The sequence below is a fragment of the Bidens hawaiensis genome, unplaced genomic scaffold, assembly GCF_021521415.1.
Source record: "Bidens hawaiensis isolate Kalapana, Puna unplaced genomic scaffold, B.hawaiensis_p1.1 tig00007983_1, whole genome shotgun sequence".
Taxonomy (NCBI): Eukaryota; Viridiplantae; Streptophyta; class Magnoliopsida; order Asterales; family Asteraceae; genus Bidens; species Bidens hawaiensis.
The window spans coordinates 601,979-621,986 of NW_027491557.1; the positions used below are offsets into that span (position 1 = coordinate 601,979).

The 20,008-nt window shown below is 33.6% G+C and overlaps 3 protein-coding genes across 3 annotated transcripts in view; all 3 read right to left on the minus strand.

The window, feature by feature from the left end:
- LOC143636485 (putative LRR receptor-like serine/threonine-protein kinase At1g07650) overlaps positions 1–11,646 on the minus strand; it is a 54,734-nt gene extending 43,088 nt beyond the window's left edge. The window contains exons 1-5 of the mRNA XM_077104069.1: positions 11,543–11,646; positions 11,368–11,433; positions 11,078–11,136; positions 10,618–11,000; positions 10,327–10,522 (exon numbers count right to left, since the gene is read on the minus strand). Coding sequence (XP_076960184.1) covers positions 10,327–10,522; positions 10,618–11,000; positions 11,078–11,136; positions 11,368–11,433; positions 11,543–11,646 — 808 coding nt within the window. The remainder of the gene's footprint in view (positions 1–10,326; positions 10,523–10,617; positions 11,001–11,077; positions 11,137–11,367; positions 11,434–11,542) is intronic.
- Positions 2,880–5,488, minus strand: LOC143636455 (putative LRR receptor-like serine/threonine-protein kinase At1g07650). The gene is made up of 6 exons (XM_077104041.1): positions 5,340–5,488; positions 4,469–4,540; positions 4,285–4,353; positions 4,123–4,194; positions 3,488–3,556; positions 2,880–3,390 (listed from the first exon to the last, which is right to left on the minus strand). Exons 1-6 carry the CDS (start codon positions 5,486–5,488, stop codon positions 3,312–3,314), a joined length of 510 nt encoding a protein of 169 aa, XP_076960156.1. The 3' UTR covers positions 2,880–3,311.
- LOC143636466 (uncharacterized) lies at positions 11,057–14,781 on the minus strand. The gene is made up of 12 exons (XM_077104053.1): positions 14,675–14,781; positions 13,272–13,343; positions 13,096–13,164; positions 12,912–12,983; positions 12,342–12,413; positions 12,158–12,229; positions 11,853–12,074; positions 11,696–11,767; positions 11,543–11,608; positions 11,368–11,433; positions 11,216–11,254; positions 11,057–11,136 (listed from the first exon to the last, which is right to left on the minus strand). The coding sequence occupies exons 1-7, from the start codon at positions 14,767–14,769 to the stop codon at positions 11,999–12,001; spliced, it is 528 nt and encodes a 175-aa protein (XP_076960168.1). The 5' UTR covers positions 14,770–14,781; the 3' UTR covers positions 11,057–11,136; positions 11,216–11,254; positions 11,368–11,433; positions 11,543–11,608; positions 11,696–11,767; positions 11,853–11,998.
- Positions 14,782–20,008: the final 5,227 nt, after the last annotated feature.

Here is a 20,008-nt window from a genome sequence, read left to right on the forward strand (position 1 = left end):
ACGAGTAACTCAATAACATGGCTGCATACTCATCAATCGTTCCTGTTTCTTTCATCTTCAACCCGTCGAACTCTGACGTTAGGGTTTGGAGCTTCGCCTCCTTCACCCGTTCAGCACCTAGATGTCAGGTCTTTAATGCTTCCCACATCTCTTTCGCCGTGCGCAGATTACCGACTTGTAAAATCTGTGCTTCGGGAATCGATTGAAAAATCAAGGCGATCGCAATATTGTTTTGTTTTACCTCGCCGTTACCCGGATCGATCGTGTCCCACACGCCATGCACATTCATCAGCACGCGCATATGCATAGCCCAGACCGTGTAATTCGTTGTTGTTAGTTTCGGACATTGAAACAAGTTCAGATTCGTGTTCGTTTCCTTGGCCGATTGATCACTCATCGTTAACCTACGTCTGGTTCGATAATAGGTTACTGGTGATGTAGCGGTTTTATTCAACCCAACACTCACGGCTAATAATGTCGATGCTAGTTTGCTCACGTACTTGATGTCCCTAATGCACAGACTATTTAATTAATTTGAGTTTGAAAAACTCAAACCCCACGCTGCTCTCTTTTGATAATAATTAATTCAATATAGCAATTCAACAATTGATATGTAATGATCAAAAGAACATGGCTTAAATCAAATCCACAAAAAGACAAGCCGTCTATTTTTTTTTTTTACTTATTTCATGATTTAATATATGAAGGGATGATTCGTTTGCTTATCTTGTAGTCCCTTGGTCGCGGACGGCAAAATTTCTGATTGCGGGATCGTTGCTCGATTTGCTTGTTCCGAACGGAGTAACCCCAGGTCACACAGGCTTCTCCTTCCTTCTGATTACACAGGCCCGACTGATTTTTTACCGCTCTGATACCAATTATGGTAATCAACACGTTATGAACGAGAACAACGAAACAATATTTGGCTAACACCCAAACTTTATTGATCAAGAAATCTGACTCAAAAACTTGATACCATTTGTCCCATACCCTAAACACGGTATTTATAGCTAACCTAACACGTTACACTATAATCGGGATTCTAATTAATCAATTCCATAATAATCATCTTCCTAACATGCATCAAATAGGAAACTAGATAATCATCCATAAATTGATTAATATTATTTAATCATTAACTTGCACGCCAAGTTAATATCCTAGCCGCCCCACGCACCAAGCCACGGACCGACTCGGGAATTCCCAACATCATGTATCTATCGGATAACTATTAATCGGTACATTTGCGAACGGTGTGGGACAGTGAAAACTGTGGGATTTTTTATAAGACAATTAAAATAAATATGGTAGATATACATAAAATAAATATAAAGAAAAGATGTTAGGTATATAATCAGTAAATGTGCACTTCATGAGGTAATCGGGTTGGGTAAACATATATATCACATCCCATGCATGTCTCATATCCATGAAAAATTTCAAAGTAATTATATATCCAATTACCCGACCCTAACTAGTCCTGAATATATCGAGTATTCCCATCAGATATATATGATTACATCATGAATTTGTCGCACTTGGCTACGATGCCAGTACTTGTTTATCGCATAAGTACTTGAATAACTATCGCATTGTTAATGCTAAATTTTTCTTGGTTTTCATGGGTGAAATGACGGGTCAACTGATATAGCTGATATGATCGGCCCATAGCTTCCTCTATCCAAAATTCCAGTCGTGCCTTTACCAGCCCAGTAAAGTTGAACCTTGAGTGTATTATTCTTCACATTAACCACATAACTCTTTACGACCGCGATACCAGTACCTCCGACCTCTTTTACTATATCAAAATCCTTTAATTTCAACTCCCCCCTACAACAAAAGTTATCACAATATGTTAATATTCATTTAAAGTTGATTGCATACTTTTGCTGCCTTATCATAATATTCAACAGTTCTATTACCTGAATATAAACATCGAATACGCGCCTCCCGAGGCTGTTAGCCGACTTATCTTGGGTGAAAACAATCTCTGAAAAGTGGAGTCTGACAATGTAGCGCCCGTTCACAAGACATAATCCATAATAAGTAAAAGAAATAGCAGCCGTGCGTGCTTTTGTATATAATTCAATATCAGATGTTGATATATTATGGAGAGTAGACGTGTTGGAAAGAATATAGTTCTCAGAATCATGGTCATCATCTAAGAAGTTTCCAGTGCTGCTAAACGCCCAATTTCCGCCATTGTAATATGATGAAGCACCTTTATTTGATGTGTCAGCTTCATAGTTGATGGCGTTGATATTTACGTCTTCGCCTCCACAGTTGATGTGTAGAAAATAGATTTCTATGCAAAAGACGATAATTTAATTAAGATATAGGAATAGGTTAACGTGTGATTGTATGTAACGATGTAAAAACTTCACTTACGCTGTGCTTTCGGTTTCGTACATGGGAAATCTTTCCTTAAACATGGATGAATACTCTTTCTGCATTAAAAATTGAAGACAGTAAGTAATCATTGTGTAGTTTTGATGCTTACAAAGTGGTTTATACGGGCCCAACACCTGTCCTGGGCCCGGTCGAGCCCAAGCGTTCCGTATCGGTGCTTACATTTGTATTTTATGGTCAATAAATCGATATTGATGTGTACAAAAAATAAGTATTTTTATTCATGTTAAAACTTTATTTTAGAATTTAAATACCTTTTTTTACATTAAACACGTTTATAACTATGTTAAAAATATAATTTTTAAACTAAATAAATATATAAATGAGAAACTAGGAACTATAGAACCAGTGGAGAACCGGGCCCAAATCCCTCAGTTTTCCAAGACCGGGCTATAGCAACTACTTGAAGGATGGGCCTGGGTCTATTAGGCCCAAGGTTTGTTGCTATTGTTATCGGTGTGACTGTAAATAAAGTTAGGGTCACATGACTTACTGTTTATTTGTTGTTGGAGAATAGCTCTCCACGACGTTTCTGAGTCAAGTAGTGAAATTTTTGTTTACATCAAGTATAAACGACAAATATAAAACCGAACCCAAACCTACGAGGACAAAAAGCAACTTACATTGTCCCTTGTTCACACCTTTTTGGACCAGAACTAGCGTCCCATGTAAAATAATTGTAAGAAACATCCCTGTAAAGGCGTATACTTACATCATTTGATGATGTAAATCGTGTAGTGGAACGATAATTATAGGGGAAAGATATTCTTACACGTTCTTGGTGCTCAGCAAGACCCATCCAGGCATAGGCCCGGTAAGATTATTATTTGTCAAATAACTATCAAATAGAGAATTAATCATAAATATTAATTAGAAGACGAGAAAATATTATTGCAGATAATTCACAAACATGTACTCTGCATTTCTAGTAGCGAAGAAGAAGACGGTATCTCGCCATTCAAATTGTTGAAACCAAGGTCTCTACAAACATTTAAAAGAAAATGAGTTATAGATGATGTAAATTTGATAAGTATCGATTACTTTATGACAAGCAATGAACATCTTGTGAATTACTTACAGAGTTTTTAGATTTCTCAAATTCTTAACATAGTCGGGAATTGGCCCATGAAAACAATTCCTAAGCATCCTGCATAAGTCCATATGATTGTAATAAATATCTTTAACTTTACTAAAAAGAGGCAATTGTTATACAGACATAAAAAACTCACAATATATTCAGTTGTGTCATTGTTTTCAGTGGCGGGAAAGTAGAAGCTCCGCCTTTCAAGTCACCAATTTTCAGTTAGTAAGTTTTGCAAGTGCAACAGGCAGATGTCCAGTGAAATCATTTGAAGATAGATCTCTGGGAATACAAAGTTTTACATAAATACGTTAACTTTTTTAGGCAAAATTGAAGAAAAGTTCTCAACTTTGATCTTTAATTTTCTTTTTCATGTTGTGAAAGCATAAATATGTATATGTTAAAAAGGTGCGAGATAATAGTACAGTTTTCTCAAACTTTTCAAGTTTGCAATCTCCATGGGTATGGGCCCGGAAAAGCGATTTCCTTCTATTCTCCTACAAAAATATGGAAGTAATTCGCCGTCAAATTTAAGTAAAGCTACATCATGTACATCAATTATAATTCTAGTTTATCATTGTTATTATTATTTTTTTTATTCTAGCAGCTAACAAAGTGGCGATGAGACTCACAAATCTATAAGGGTGGTCATTCGGGTGAGAGCTGTTGGAAACAGTCCAGATAACCGGTTTCCCATGAGTGAGCTGCATATATACATAATTAGAATTTACTTTAAACATGTTATCAGAAACAAAAAAAACAAAACAAAAAAAAAATGTTCGGGTAATTCATACAGGGTGCTCAAACGCATAGTAGCCCATTCAGATGGTATAGTTCCCCTGAGATAATTACGACTAAGATCCCTGCATTAGTAAAACACTTTTACTATAATTTCACTATGATCATTACATAAAAAAAAACAAAAACTAAAAAATTTGAACTAGTTGATGTTGTATCGAGCAGAGAGATTTTTCTTACAATAATTGAAGGTGCGGAAGCTTGGTAAACTCTGATGGAAGAGCGGTTGAGATATTCTGGTAATCTATAATCCTGGATTGTAAAATAAAAATAAGAAAACTTAAAATTTTGATGTTCTGAAAGTTAAAATTTTCTCCATGGGAAATGTTCAAGCTAAAATGCATATTAGCCTCATTTAGCAATCATAGTATGGCTAAATATTATATTATACCAAGTTTTGAGGAGATACATAAACTAATCTTTATTTTGAGGGTTAATCACTTTCTCTTAGATTCTAATATCCCAAATGCAGATTCATTGGATACTGAACAACAGAAAGTATATGCAATTATCAGCATCAGTATAATTTAGGGGCGGCAATTGTTGACACAATCCGAACCGACAAGAAAAAAAACAGGGGTTTTGGGTCGACTAACACTACCCGTTTTAAAAACAGGCCGGGTTCGGGTCGACTAACACGACCTGTTTAAAATACAGATTGGGTTCGGATTGACCTGTTAACCTGTTTAACTATTTAAAAAGAACTTTTATAATTATATTTTTATTTCTGTTTTTCCATTTTCCATTATCCTGAAGACGCACTTGTAATTTTCACTTAATTTTTAAGATTTTTAACAACTTTCAAAAAAAATAATATTCATATTACTCCTTTACTCTACCGACTCTAAATTATATCAATGCTGTTTTTAATTTTTTTTTGATAAATAAGTTAAGCAGGTCGAGTTCGGGCCGACCCAAATTTATGTGTGTGCGAGTTCGGGTTGCACATTTCAACACGTCAACCCGACACAATTGACACCCCTAGTATAATTCCCACATTCAGAAAAGAAATCAATTATTATTATAACGCGATGTATCTAAGAATACGCACAACTCAGTAACATGGCAGGTGGTATTGAATTCAAAAGAGCAATCACACAAAACAGATGACAGCCAGTCCCCCTCGCCACTGCACGGATCCTTGTCGAAATCCCATCCCTTCTTCCCCACTAGCCCTAACTTTCCCCAAATCACTTTCATTGTCGTCACTGCGACAGTTCACACACAAAACAATCACTATTAATCCGTCCTTAGTGGAAAAAACAAGTAGGGTGTACATGAAACCGAAAAAAGATCAAAAACCGAAAACCCCGACCCAAAACAAAAATTGACCGTTTAGTAAAGGTTTTTGTAAAAACCAGACTTACGATACGGTTTTAGTTTTGCATGTAACAAAAACCGAAAAAACCAAACTGAATCGAATAGTTTTTATTATTTATTTTAAAATCTCTTTAAGAATTTAATAGATATGTAACAGAAATATATTAGCCAAAATATATAACAATTATTTAGTTATAAATTATCAAAATGATTTATATCTAAATTTGTTATTTTCTGCCAATTTGTTTTCCAGCCTAAAATTTCAAACTCAAATGGCAAAATAGAAGCTGAAAAAACCAAAACCCAACGGTTTCAAAACTCAATTCAGTTTTGGCTTTGCATGTAATAAAAACTGAAAAACCCGAGCCCAATAGATTTTTACTTTCGTTTTAAAATTTATATGATTTTGATAAATACCTAACTTAAAAAGTTTAACCCAAATGCATAACAATCAGTTATTAGTTATTAATTATCAAGATAATTTAGGCCTAAATCAATTATTTTGGGCCAAAATTTTCTTTTTTAACCAAATTTTCAAGCTCAAATGGCAACCGAAACCTAAAAGGTTTTTAAAAATTCAAAAACCCAAGTTTCGGTTTTACCAACCCAAAGCGAAGTAGAGGTGCACAAACCGGTTTAAACTCGAAACTGGTTCGGTTTGGTCAACAAAAGTCAAAACCGGTTCATAATCGGTTTCGATTCGTGTTGAAACCGGTTTCTTGACTAGGTTATGATCGGTTTCAGTTTGAGTTTTGATTAGTTGTTGGCCGGTTTGGTTGGTTAACCGGTTTTTAGAACTAGTTTTGGTGGAGAAAATTAAATGCCGGTTCAGAACCTACGGTTTCGGTTGGTTCCAAGCCGGTTTCTACATTATCAGTTTCAAACCGGTTTATTTGCCCACCTCAAAACCGAAATGTGCAAGTAATTAATAGTTGAAAATAGAAAACGAAACACGTACGTTCTTGTGCATCGAGCTTTGCTGACTGTGTGAATGCATAATTTGAGTACAAAATAAAGGAAAATGCGAAGAAGAATAACAACAGCTTCTTCTTCATGATGGTGTTTGTTCATTTTATAGTGTAATTAATTGTGGTTTGGTTTTTAGGCATGAAGCAGCAGGTCATGTGGTAATATAATCTACATTGTTGAAATTGAATTGATCTACATTACCAGCAAGTCTAGGGCTTAGGTTTCTGAACAGAGAATATCATCACATATGGCTTTGCTGACTTTGGGATACTGCATTTGAAAATACTACTTTCCTCCTTATCTATACTATATATCTATAGTGTATTTTTTTTTTTTTTTTTTTTTGTGAATATTAATTGTTTATTGGATTACATCGAAACAGAAGGCAAGCGGGCAACAAGCTACGCCGCTACCCCTTTTTGAATCGCAAAACCCAATCTTTTAAAAACTATATTTGCTGATCTTGGAGTCATAACATTACTATGCATGACCCGCTGAACACGGGTAAGTAGCTCCACAGCTTCAGGCGCGAGGAAACCAAAAGTGTCAAAAGCAAAAGGAATAAATACATGTTGGTTGTCAAGACACGCCTTTTCATGTTTTGCCACCTTACCTGAAGCAGCTTTTAATGCGGCTTGACCGACCGCGAAACCACTACTCCCTAAGCCCACCAAAGGAGAAACCCCTGTTAAATCCACACACACGTGTTTCCCTCCTATCCATCCAAACACCAAAATGTCAGCCGGTCGAAGAGATGATCTTCCCTCCGACGGGTCAGTCAGGAAATTCACAGGTGCTTCTTTCTTAACAGAAATTCCAGCTCATAATTGTTAATACAACCTTAAAAGTTTGGTCTACTTTCATATGACCGGTTTTCAGCATAAGCCGCGAACCAAACCGTTTGTTACGGTTTGAAAATTTTGAAACCAACCGAGTGAAAGTAAAAAGAAAACCTAACGTGAAACCAAACTGATGACCGGTTTAAAAGGTTTAAAAGTTTTAAACCGAACCATGAACACTCATAATTGTTACGTGATTTATAGAGTTTGCGTTCAGACACCCGCTGCATCGCGCAAACACCCGTCTACTTTGATTAAATTTGAATGATTATTTATTTCTTTTTCTTATATTATTAAAAATATTACTATTTGCATATTTTTCTAAGGTCCAAACGAGCAGACTTTGAGGCCACACTCGTCTTTATTTATTTAGTTTATCATAACTTGTGTTTAACTTGTTTCGATCTCTATACTTATGTTCAAGGCTGGGTATGGGCTTAACAGGCGTTAGAGCATAAATTTTTTAAAATTTTTTTGTATATATACATAACAATTTTTTTAAAACATTAACAAGTGAACTTATCCAAAAAATAAAAAAATATTCTAATAAAAGACTAGTGATTTAACAATTAGTCTATTTATATTATACGAATATACATTATTTTTTACTAATGTTTTTTGTATATTTAAACTATATTTATTTATGAGTCACCCAAGTATTATTTCATATCTTTTATATAATCATATAAGCCTTTAACGTTTTGGAAATATATAAATGCAATCTAAACTATGGTATTATCTACAATATTACATGTTTTCATACGATGTGTATCTTTAGGTGAAAATCATGACAAGATCTAAAGGAATGAAAGCCAAGGGTGAAGCTTCTAATGGAACCGGGGGTTCCCGACCAATCCCTGAAATAGAGTCCGCGACTTCGGCCCCTGTATATTCTGAGTCAAGCTTTGCCACTGACTATCACAACTATCTAACTTTATACTTATTATATTCTTGTATACTTTAAAATATAACTTTTTATTCTCCAATTAACTTCTTGAAAATATAATACTATTGAAATATTTTATATTCAACTCAATTGATGAAATTTTTTTAATAGTGTTAATTAACTTTAAAAAAATGGTTGGTTCGAAATATGCATGTGTTGCATAGTAAGATGTCTACTATGAATACCAAGAACATAAATAAAATTTCAAATATAATAATCAACAAGTGAGCATAAGAAAGATGTCAATCAGTAGAATTAAAGAGGACATAAGGCGACTCTCATTTTTATGGGTGAAGAATATAGGAAAAACAGTTGGGTTAGATTAGGAGAAGTGATATTCTTTTTCACTTTGAATAATCTTGATGTAATTCGGTGCTTATGTTGTATTCGGGTGTAAACTTGATGTATCTTATTGATGATTAGTGACTTACTAGTCTCGTTGGTAATAAAAATCGGCCGTTTAGTAAAAATTCAATGTTGTAAAACTCCCGAGTAGGTGGCCGAGTACTCCCTGGTTACTCCCCGCCTAGATCAAGTACTCTCCACCTCGGCCGAATACTCCTTATGTATTTTCCGAGTAATCCCCGACTACTCCCGAGTACTCGCAACTCCCCAGTCGACCGCCTAACGACTTTTACAATATTGAGTAAAATAATTAACATTTACACAAAACACTACAAAAATGTGCTTGTGTATAAACCAAATATTTTGATAAAAATTTATAAGAATAAACATAAGTACAACACTATAATCTATAGTATCCCCAATCTGTAACAATATTCCATAAAACTTAACACCACAACATAAGTATAGAAAAGAACAACAGAATTCTTCATGAGATGTGTGTTATCCTACTCTAGTCAATAAATAGGAGATGGTACATTTGTACACATTACATAAAACATATTGATTCTGGTTGACTTTCAGCACGTTTGATCAGTACGGTCGTTCCCTTTTAGCTAAAGCTCGTGCTGGTGCTCAGATGACCCGTCTAAAATAAAACACAACCAAACTCGTGTAACATGAATAAAAGAGTCAAAATTCCACATAACTAACAAAAGTTTTACCTCTATAAGTTGGTTTTTAGTCATCAAGTAGCCTCTTCTCCACAAGATTAGCATGATTAAAAGTACAAGACACACTCCGGCAATGATACCAGCTACTAAACCAGCACTAAGCTTTTTCCCACAATGTCCACAATGTGCAAAAACTGTACAAAGCAAGGTAATGAAGATAATAATAAGTGGGCATTAAAACATTACTCCTGTCTCTATATAACTTTCACAAAATAAATTAGAAGACATTGAACATTGCATCAAATATTTAAGATATGACCATTTTACCCGTATTTTTCTAAAACTTTAAAATTTCATATACGCCCATCTTTAACTTCAAATTTTATAAATGACCCATTTTTAGCTTATACCTGGTTAGAATGTACCTGATTCGATTATCTGATTCGCATAGATGCTTATTGTTCGATTACCATGCGGTAATACTTAAATCAATCATCTGATTTGAATATAAAGATTCGATTATTTGATTATCTGCCGTCGACTGTCGAGAGAACAAAAGAGGAGAGACGACGGTTCGGTTCGGTTCGCTTGCATATTGTCAATGTCAGTCAAAATCCAAACAAAAATAGGGTTAAAACTTAAAACAAATATAACGAAAGGGGTAGAATGGTCATTAAGTAAAAATTCAATAAAGTTGGGCATTTATGTTAACTTATTTTTGGATGGGTATATATGAAAACTTTCAAGTTTGTAAGGGTATATATGAAATTAATATTGTCTTAAATCCATATTAGCTTTGACCTCATAAGTCAAAGCATGCTTAGCTAATTAGCTCTATTTTTAGATGTAATACCGGCAGGAGATCAGATGTTAGAAATGAACAATGTCGTTCAAATGCATAGTAACTTTGACGTCAAAAGTAAATGTGGTCAATGAAGAATCACTTACACGGTTCAACTGATATAGCTGAAATAATCGGGCCATAACTTCCTCTAAACGGAATTCCAGTAGTACCTTTTCCAGCCCAGTAAAGTTGAATCTTGAGTGTATTATTCTTCACATTAATCTTGAAACTCCTTATAACCGCAATACCAGTACCTCCAGCCACATTTACGATATCAAAATCCTTCAGTTTCAAATCCCCCTACAATAAAACTTACCTCAAAATGTTGATATTTTTTTTACAATCGCAATTGCAATATTGCATATATTAAATAAAAAGTATAAAACAGTAACCACCTGCACATAAACATTAAACACGCGCTTCCCGAGGCTATCACGCGACTCATCTTGGGTAAAAACAATCTCTGCAAAGTGGAGTGTGACATTATAGTTCCCGTTAACTAGACATAACCCATAATAAGTGAGAGAAATTCCAGCCGTCCGCGCAGTTGTATATAATTCGGTATCAGAAGTGGGAATACTATGAAGATCAGACTTGTTGAAAAGAATATAGGCATCAGAAGCACGGTCGTCGTCTAAGAAGTTTCCCGTGCTGCTAAACGCCCAATTTCCGTCATTGTAATATGATGAAGCGCCTATTCTTTCTGTATCAGCTTTATATATGATGGTGTTGTTGATAGTTACTTCTTCGCCGCCACAGTTGATGTGCAAAGAATGGACTTATGATGCAAAAGACGACGTTTTGATTAAGATATAAGATGTGGTTAAGCTGTAATGATGTAAAAACTTTACTTACTGTGCTCATTTGGTTTATTGCATGGGAAATCTTTCATTAAACATGGATGAATATCGTTTCTACATAAGAAATACAAGACATATAAGTCATTGCATCGTGTAAGCTTTATTTTGTAATAAAAACTAATTTGATTCTTACTGTTGATTTGTAGATGAAGAATAGCTCTCCACCACGTTTCTGAGTCGAGTAGTGAAAGTTTTATTTTAAATTAAGCATAAACAATAAATATAAAACCAAACTCAATTCTAGCATACATATGACCTATATGGTACGAGAAAAAAAAAACTTACATTGGCCATCGATCACATGTTTTTGGACCAAAATCATCATATGTAAAATTGTTATAAGAAACATCCCTGTAAAAGCATAAACACAGCAACCACAAAAGTTTTATTAGACTATTGTTGTTGTTCTTGTTGTTGTTCATTAGCGAAATGATAACTATAAGGGAAATATTATCCATACAAGATTTTGGCGTTCATCATGGTCCATCGAGGTATACTTCCAGTAAGATTATTTTCTGTCAAATAACTATTAAATATAGTGGTCACCTTTAGAGAATTGATCATAGTTAATAACTAGAAGACAGGAATATATTGTTGAAGATAATTCACATACATGTAGTTTGCATTATCTAGTTGCAAAAAAGATGACGGTATGTTTCCAGTCAAATTGTTGAAACTAAGATCTCTACATCAATAAAAGATTTCAAAAATGAGTCAAATTATTATTATTATTATTATTATTATCCAAACATAAAAAAGTATTTACTTACAGAGTTTGCAGACTTCTCAAATTCCCAACATAGTTGGGAATCGGCCCGTGGATCAAACAGTTTCTAAGTATCCTGCATAAGTTTATATGATTGTAATTAATATATTCAATTTAAAAAGAGGGACTTGGTATACAAATATAATAAGCTCACAATATCTTTAGTTGTTTCATTTTCTCTAGTGGCGGGAAAGTAGAAGCTCCACCTATCAAGTCACTGATTCTCCTGTATCACGAGATAAATATAGTAAGGGACAAAATAAAACAAAAATGATTTAATCACTTTATAATAAATAGAAAAAGGCATACAAATCATTTAATTGTGTTAAGGCAGAGATGCTAGAAGGAATGGGCCCCTCAAACATGCAGCCTTGTATATGTCTGCATCATAAACCAAATGTTGAAATATTACAAATGAATACATCCTTAGTGAGTTATTCAAGTTTCAAACTACATAAACAAAAGGGTCGAAGAAACTGCATGTAATTTGTACAATTTTCCAATTTGTGTCCACTTGCTAATGAAATTTGGTATTTTCCCCCCGAAATCGTTGTCACTTATCCTCCTAAAAATGTAACAAAACACAAACGATGAGAAAGACGTTAAACCTTTACACACTTTTAACTTGCATAAAGAGTGAGGTAAAAAAGAGTTGAATTTATGTAAGGGGCAAAATAGTCAAGATTTATACTCACACATCAGTCAACTTAGTAAGTTTTGAAAGTGTAACAGGCAGCTCTCCAAAGAAATTATTTGAAGATAGATCACTGTGAATACAAAGTTTCACATGAATATGGTAATTTTTACAAGATCTATAAATACATATATCTGTGTGTGCGTGTAGGCAGGATGGCGGGCGTGGGTGCATGTGCGTGTCTAAAGAGAAAAATAGTACAGTTTCTCCAAATTATGCAAGTTTGCAATCTCTTTTGGTAGGACTCCGAAAAATAGATTTCCTTCTATGCTCCTACAAAAATATTGAAATATATTTTTATAATTCTACTTTATTATTATTATTATTATTTTGATAGTATAACAAGTAAGAAGTGCTGATGTGGCTCACAAATCAGTAAGGGTGGCCATTTTGGTGAGACTTACTGGAAACCGCCCATGTAACCGGTTTCCCATGAGTGAGCTGCATATGTACATAACTTGAAGTTAGCATATACATTATTAGTAACAAAAATATATTATGATAAATTATTACAATAAATTAACTATTTTGCAGGCAATAATCACCGACGTACAGGGTGCTCAAACGCATAGTGGACCACATAGATGGTATCGTTCCCTCGAGGTAATTACGACTGAGATCCCTGCATTAATAAAACATTATGATTATTATTTCACTATGATCATTATATAAAAAAAATTTAAAGCCTTTAATGATTAATGTCGAATCGAGCACAGAGATTTTTCTTACAAACTCTGAAGGGAGTGAAGCTTGGCAAACTCTGATGGAAGAAAGGTTGAGACATTCTGGGATGTTATAGTTCTGGATTGTAAAAGAAAAAATAAACTTCAAACTTTGATTATTAATAAAATTAATAAGATTAAAAGGTATGCTTGTTTTTATAACATTGCTTTTGATATCATACATTTTAAAATATCTGGACATGATATTAAAAGTGTGCTGCTAAAAATATTGATCACCAAATTAAGTCAACTTGTCAGATGTGACCAAGATTGGCCATTGTTAGAGAAAGACGAAATATCTGAAGTCTGAACATCAAATATAAATATGAAAACTAACAGGCATGAATCATCATCACTATATGATTGGTCACATGTTTCTGAAATACCGATTCATTGAATATTGACAAGACAGAAACTACAGGAGTTGTAAACGAGCCAAGCCGCTCGTGACCTACTCGATATCGGCTCGCAAAAAGCTCGAATTGAGCCAAGTTTAAAGGAGCTTGAGCCTAAAAAATTCAATAAATGAGCTTGAGCCTAAAAATTTAATAAACGAGCTCGAGCCTGAAAATGTAATAAATGAGCTCGAGCTGACTCGCAGCCTAAGCAAGCCCATGTATTTATATAAATTCTATTTAATAATATTTATTTAATACTTTCCATCCAGGATTGATCATTAAAGACAAATATATCTGAATATGAAATACATATATGAAAAGAAGTAGGCATGAATCATGATCACTATCTGATTGATTACATGTCCCAAAAATATCGATTCATTGCATAATGACCAAAACAGTAACTACAATTAGAGGTTTACACGAGCCAAGCCGCTTGTGAGCTACTCAAGTTCAGCTCGCAAAAAGCTCGAACTAAGCTGAGCTAAAACGGTCTCAAGCCTAAAAATAAGCTTGTTTAATAAAGAGCTTGAGACAGCTCGTGAGCCTAAACGAGCCCGGTCATTTATTTAAATCTTATTTAATATATATTAATTTAATACTTTTTAATACACATATAATTATGATAAATATAACTAAATAATATATATTGTGTTATATATAAATTTAATAAAAAAATATAAAAACTAACTAATAAATAATAAATGAGCTAAGCTCGTGCTTTAAAAATAGAGCGCGAAACGAGTTGAGCTTGAACTTGAGCTCTTTGTAAGTTAAACGAGCCAAGCTCAAGAGCTACAATGAATGCGTACATGTCAGTAACTCGAGCTACAATAATAAATATTATGTTATATATAAGTTTATAATTTAAAAAGTATATAAATTATATAAGAAATAATTTAGAAACAAGCCGAGCTCGAGCTTTTTGTAAGTCAAACGAGCCAAGCTTGAGCTTGAGCTTGAGCCTAGTCAAGCTCAAGCTCGGCTCGGTTACAGTACAACGAAAACGTACATTTTAATAACTCTGCAGGTGGTATTGCTTTCAAAAGAGCAATCACAGTCACCAGAGACTACTTCCAAATTCGCTTGGCCACTGCACAGATACATGTAAGAATCCAATTTCTTTTCAGCTAATCCAAACTCCCTCCAAATCTTTCCTAGCACCTTCACTGCATCAAGTCACACACACAACAACAACAACAATCTATAAAACTTGGCGCAATACTAACTTAAAGTACCCGAACGGTTAATACGAAAAGTATATGAGTGGTTCAGTAACATCTTGTGGGGTGGCTTGGAGAAGATCAAGATAATAATAATAATAATAATAATAATAATAATAATAATAATAAATAAATAAATAAATTATTATCGTTATCCTTTATTTAAATTTTGGTTTATCTTTATATAAACCGACCAATTGTTTTCATTTTCATTGTGTTAAAATAAACTATTATCATCGTTTTTTTCGGTTCGGTTCAGATTCATTTTTTTCTTTTTTTTTTAACGAGGAAAACAGAGGAAACATTATAGTTTTTTGTTTTTTATTTATATTTTGAATTATTACTTTTTTTTTTTAATTATTTTTTTGGAGGGGTTTTTGATCTTAATTAACCCCTCAAGAAAAATAATAAAAATCATAACTCAAATATAAATCAAAAACAAAAAAAACTAGAAAGTTTCCTCAGTTGTGCTTGTTAAAAAAAAACGACCCGAAACCTGTTCTGACTCGAACCTTTTGACCCTTACCCGTTTCGACCCAACCCATTTGCCACCCCTTGTGTACAGTATTCCATTCTCGTTTAATATTAATAACAAGAGTCAGCATAAGGTTTACGCAAATATCGTGTTCGAATAAGTTTAACACAATCTCCATTAAAATCAAGTAAAACCGAAAACGTACGTTCGTCTGCATCGAGCTCTGCGGATTGCACGAATGCAAAGTTTGAGCACAGAATGAAGGAGAATGTGAAGAGTAAGAGGTTGTTCTTCATGGTGATGAGTGTTGGATGATTGAACAGAGGATACTCGATTGCTCATTTTATAAATTGAAGGTATGAAGCAGGTCATGTGGTAATTGAATTGAATTGATTCTGCATTGCCAGCTTTAGGGTCTTAGAACGAACAGAGGATATCTGATATCTTCATCACATGACATGACATGTGGGCTTGTTGACTTCCGGAAACAGAGTTTGAATTTCTTCCTTTATATATCTTTCAAACTTATTTCTTTTTTCTTTTTTTTTTCACTCAAAGTATCTTTTCTTGAACAAGGCAATGAAAATATAATAGAGAATGATTTGCAGTAAAAAAAAAAAAATCTTTAAAAAGATAATGAAAAATGAATTAAGAAAACCATAACTTCAAATTTAATGAAAAAACAAAAAATATAAAAACACAAAAATGTCTTCATCGGCTTCCCCATTCTAAAAAACAAAAAAACAACTTGAAAATAACACAATATGGAGGGCGAAAAATCATTATGTCTTTTCTATTTATCATTATATTTTTTGTTTATTACGTCATTGATTGTGTCTTTTTTCTTTGATATTGTGTCTTTTTTTTTCTTGATATTATGTTATATTACTTAACATTGTGTTATATTTTGTTCGGCATTGTGTTATATTTAGCGACATATTGTGTCTTTTTTATTTATCATCGTGCTGTTTGTTAATTTTCGGCATTGTGCCTTTTTTCTCGGCATTGTGTTTTTTCGGCTTTTTTTTGAACGGTAATGTAGGGGGAAACATTTTGGTTTTTTTTAATTTTTTTGTTTTTTATTTATATATTTGAGTTATGATTTTTTAATATTTTTTCCAATTTTTATTTGAGGGACTTTTTGTGTTGTCACAAATCATTCTCACACTTCTCATTTTTGTCTCCCGTTGCATTTTAACTTTTCCCTATATCCGAATAGAGATGTACGGACGTATAATATATGATTAGTAGATTAATTTGATGGGTATATTTGTGCAAATGGTCGGAACCACCATAACTGAAACTGAAATGGACAAATGGCTGATATATGAATTGGAACTAGACCCTATTATAGACAATGGGTTTGGTTCTAAAATCACTAAAATCGGTTTTGTTGATTAGGTTATTAAATGAACTGCGCAAGTTAAATGAGTCACAACTTTTGAGTTTAAAATAAATAGGTTGTGCAAATCAATTTGCCCGAAGCTTTGAGCTTATTAAAGGAGATAAATACATGTTACACATGTGGATCAAACAGTTGCAATCGAAACATACTTGTGTACGATTTAAGATTGCAAGATACCTTGAAAGAACTAAAAGATTCTGCCTGCTACAGAAACATATTGATTTATCATTTATTGACAAGTTTCATACTGTTGAGATCTTTGACAATACATGAATGAAAAGAAAATATTGGTGGTGTTTGAGTTTCATAATTTAACCTGCAACCTGACACGATTGACACCCCTGCATACATGTAAGTAGAGGGGTAAATATACCACCAGTTAGCAGATTAATTATGTTTTCACAGTTATAAAATATCTATCATTTAATATCACTATAACAAAATTGTTGCTTTTCTTGTAATAATCACATATTATTATTCTGTAATTGTCCATTTTAAGATTTTCAACGTTAAATATCTTGATGGGTATATAGCATGTGAATTAAGCGAAATAATTCTTATATTTAAAAATGTCATGTTTATAGTATGCGAAATAGTTGCTTAAAGGGGTCTTGCACATGATGTTATAAATTTCTTACATTACAAAACAGGCAAGTTATAAAGGTGTCAAAGCGTTAGATATTGATGAAGATGTCCTCAATTTGAATAAATGTCATGTTGGTGAACATAATTTTACTTGTCTTACAAATATGTCAAAACAATACATCACAAATTTCATAACTTATTATAAGTAATGATTAAACTCTTATCAAAATTCATTTGGCATGTAATATCCTATTTTTTAATTGCTATATTTTTGGGTTCATACAAATGACTATGAAGAAATTTATTTAAAATTATGACATTTGGTTGATTGGTTCATTTGTATTTAATATTGTGAATACAAATGTTTCATAAAATACTTGATTAGTTGAGGACAAGAAGGTCATTTTAACAAAAAATAATTTAAACATTAATCATATAGGGGTGTTTGGACATTAACTAATAGAAACAAAGATAAAACAAAACAGAGGAGTGTGTGAAATTAGACTTTATTGCTGAAAGTGACATTTCAATTAGAAAGCAACTAATCTTAAATCATTTTAGTTGTTGCAACTCACTTTTGTAGGATTTTGAACCCTTGTGTTTGTTCTTGAAGTAAAGTTGGCTTTATAACCCGAACTCTGCCTTTTAATTTACATACAAGCCATACATCAAAAGTTTCTTTTATACTATAAAGATATCACCTTTAGGTTAAATGTGAATTCAAAGTAAAACTATTATACGTATGTAAGCTGATAAAAGATATATAAGTAATATTACTCTTATTCAATACTTTATTCATGTTATAAAAAATGATATTAATATATAAATATTTCAAATATTTCACTCGTACAAATATATACACATATGATGGATGACATAGTCCAATATGATTTCACTCTATTTACTAAAAAGATTAGTTAAAAAAACGATAGTAATATATAGAAGACTAGCAAAGTAGCAAGATGTTATAAACAGAAGCATTGTTAGAAGTAACAAATCAAAGAAGGAAAACAATGCATTATGGCCAAGATAAACTACAAATCTTAGGTCTATCGTCGATCCAATTAAAAGAGAGCGCTATTATCATTCGCCATTTTTAAGATACGGTTGGCAATATCTTCATAAAGTATAGAGTTTCAAGCTTTCCAAATCAACTATACAAAGCACCATCATGAGCTAGTTTCTTCTCCTCAACTTGCGCAATCACTTAAATAATCTCCACATCCAACCTATTAAGCGGTGTCGAGATTACTAAGCCTCTCCACCTTGCATTCGGAAAAGGCACTCCGTATCTTTAGCAACTGAATTGCAGAACGGATAATAAAAAGAGGCAATCGACACCCCTTTTCAGTATCAGATTTCCATACATAGGAATTCTACTTTGACGCATTTGTCGTACAAAACAATTAAAACGCAACAGGATCCATTTAACCCATTTGAACCCGACACCGTTGTCAAGAATCCGTTCCAATCATAAGTTTTATGAGATATTGAATTGTGAAAATTCTTAAAAAGCATCTTCATTCCACCTCTAAGAGTCATCCGAATCTATTAACTTAAAATCTTAAATATCTTGATCAAAACTTATAGTTCAGCTAATTCCCTTTCTCTTCTCGGGTCTCTTTTCCATTCCCATAAGAAAACTAAATCCCATTTACATAATCATTAGGGATTAAACAAATTCTTCAAAAACATTAGGTAAGACTAAAAAGTAACGATAATCTAAAATAAATTCCCTAAAGCCAATTCTTAACCATTAAGGTGCTGTTTGTTATTCTGAAAAAAGTTTGTGCATGCTTTTTTGTCTGCGTTGTGCAGACCACGCACAGACATTGTCATCTGCAAACTGTTGTTTTCTCGAAGACATTTCTTAAAAAAACATCTGCGCAAGCTCTTCTTGATACAGACTTGGCCCATCCATTTCTGAGACTTTCTAATGTCTGTAGAGGGTTAAAACATCACACCCTACCAACACCCACAGCCCACCACCACCACCACTCCGCCGTTCGCTACCACCATTATCCACCACCCACCCACCGTCCACCACCATTGCCACCCACCATTCGCCACCACCACCCACCCAAGCAACTTCACCCACCGTCCGCCACCATCGCCGTCCACCACCCACCACCGCCGCCACCATCGTCCACCACCGCCTTCTACCACCACCACCACCTTCTACCACCACCATAACCACCACCCACCACCACTACTACCACTTTCACCATCCAGCGTCACCACCCCCCACTATCATAGTTTGTGCACCACTATCAGTTTATTTTAACAATATACAAATGTTAAAAAAACAAACAGTTTTCTTCTTCCAGACTGCAAAGGTTTGGTCCATCTCTTATTCTACAGATATGATCAGCAGACTGCAGAAATTTTATCTGTGAACAAACGAAGAGCAACTTAACTAAATTCACTTTATTAACCTTAACATAACATTCATTAACTCCCGTTAAATATTTCCATCCAAAGTCGTTAATATTTGACACTTGGCGGCGGCGACTGCTTCTTAAATCCAGCTGTATCATCGTTACCACCTTCCATCCCATTTCAACTCATATAAAACCCCTGTTATTATTATTATTATTATTATTATTATTATTATTATTATTCTCTTTAACCCCCAAAACCAAAACATTCGATTCATAT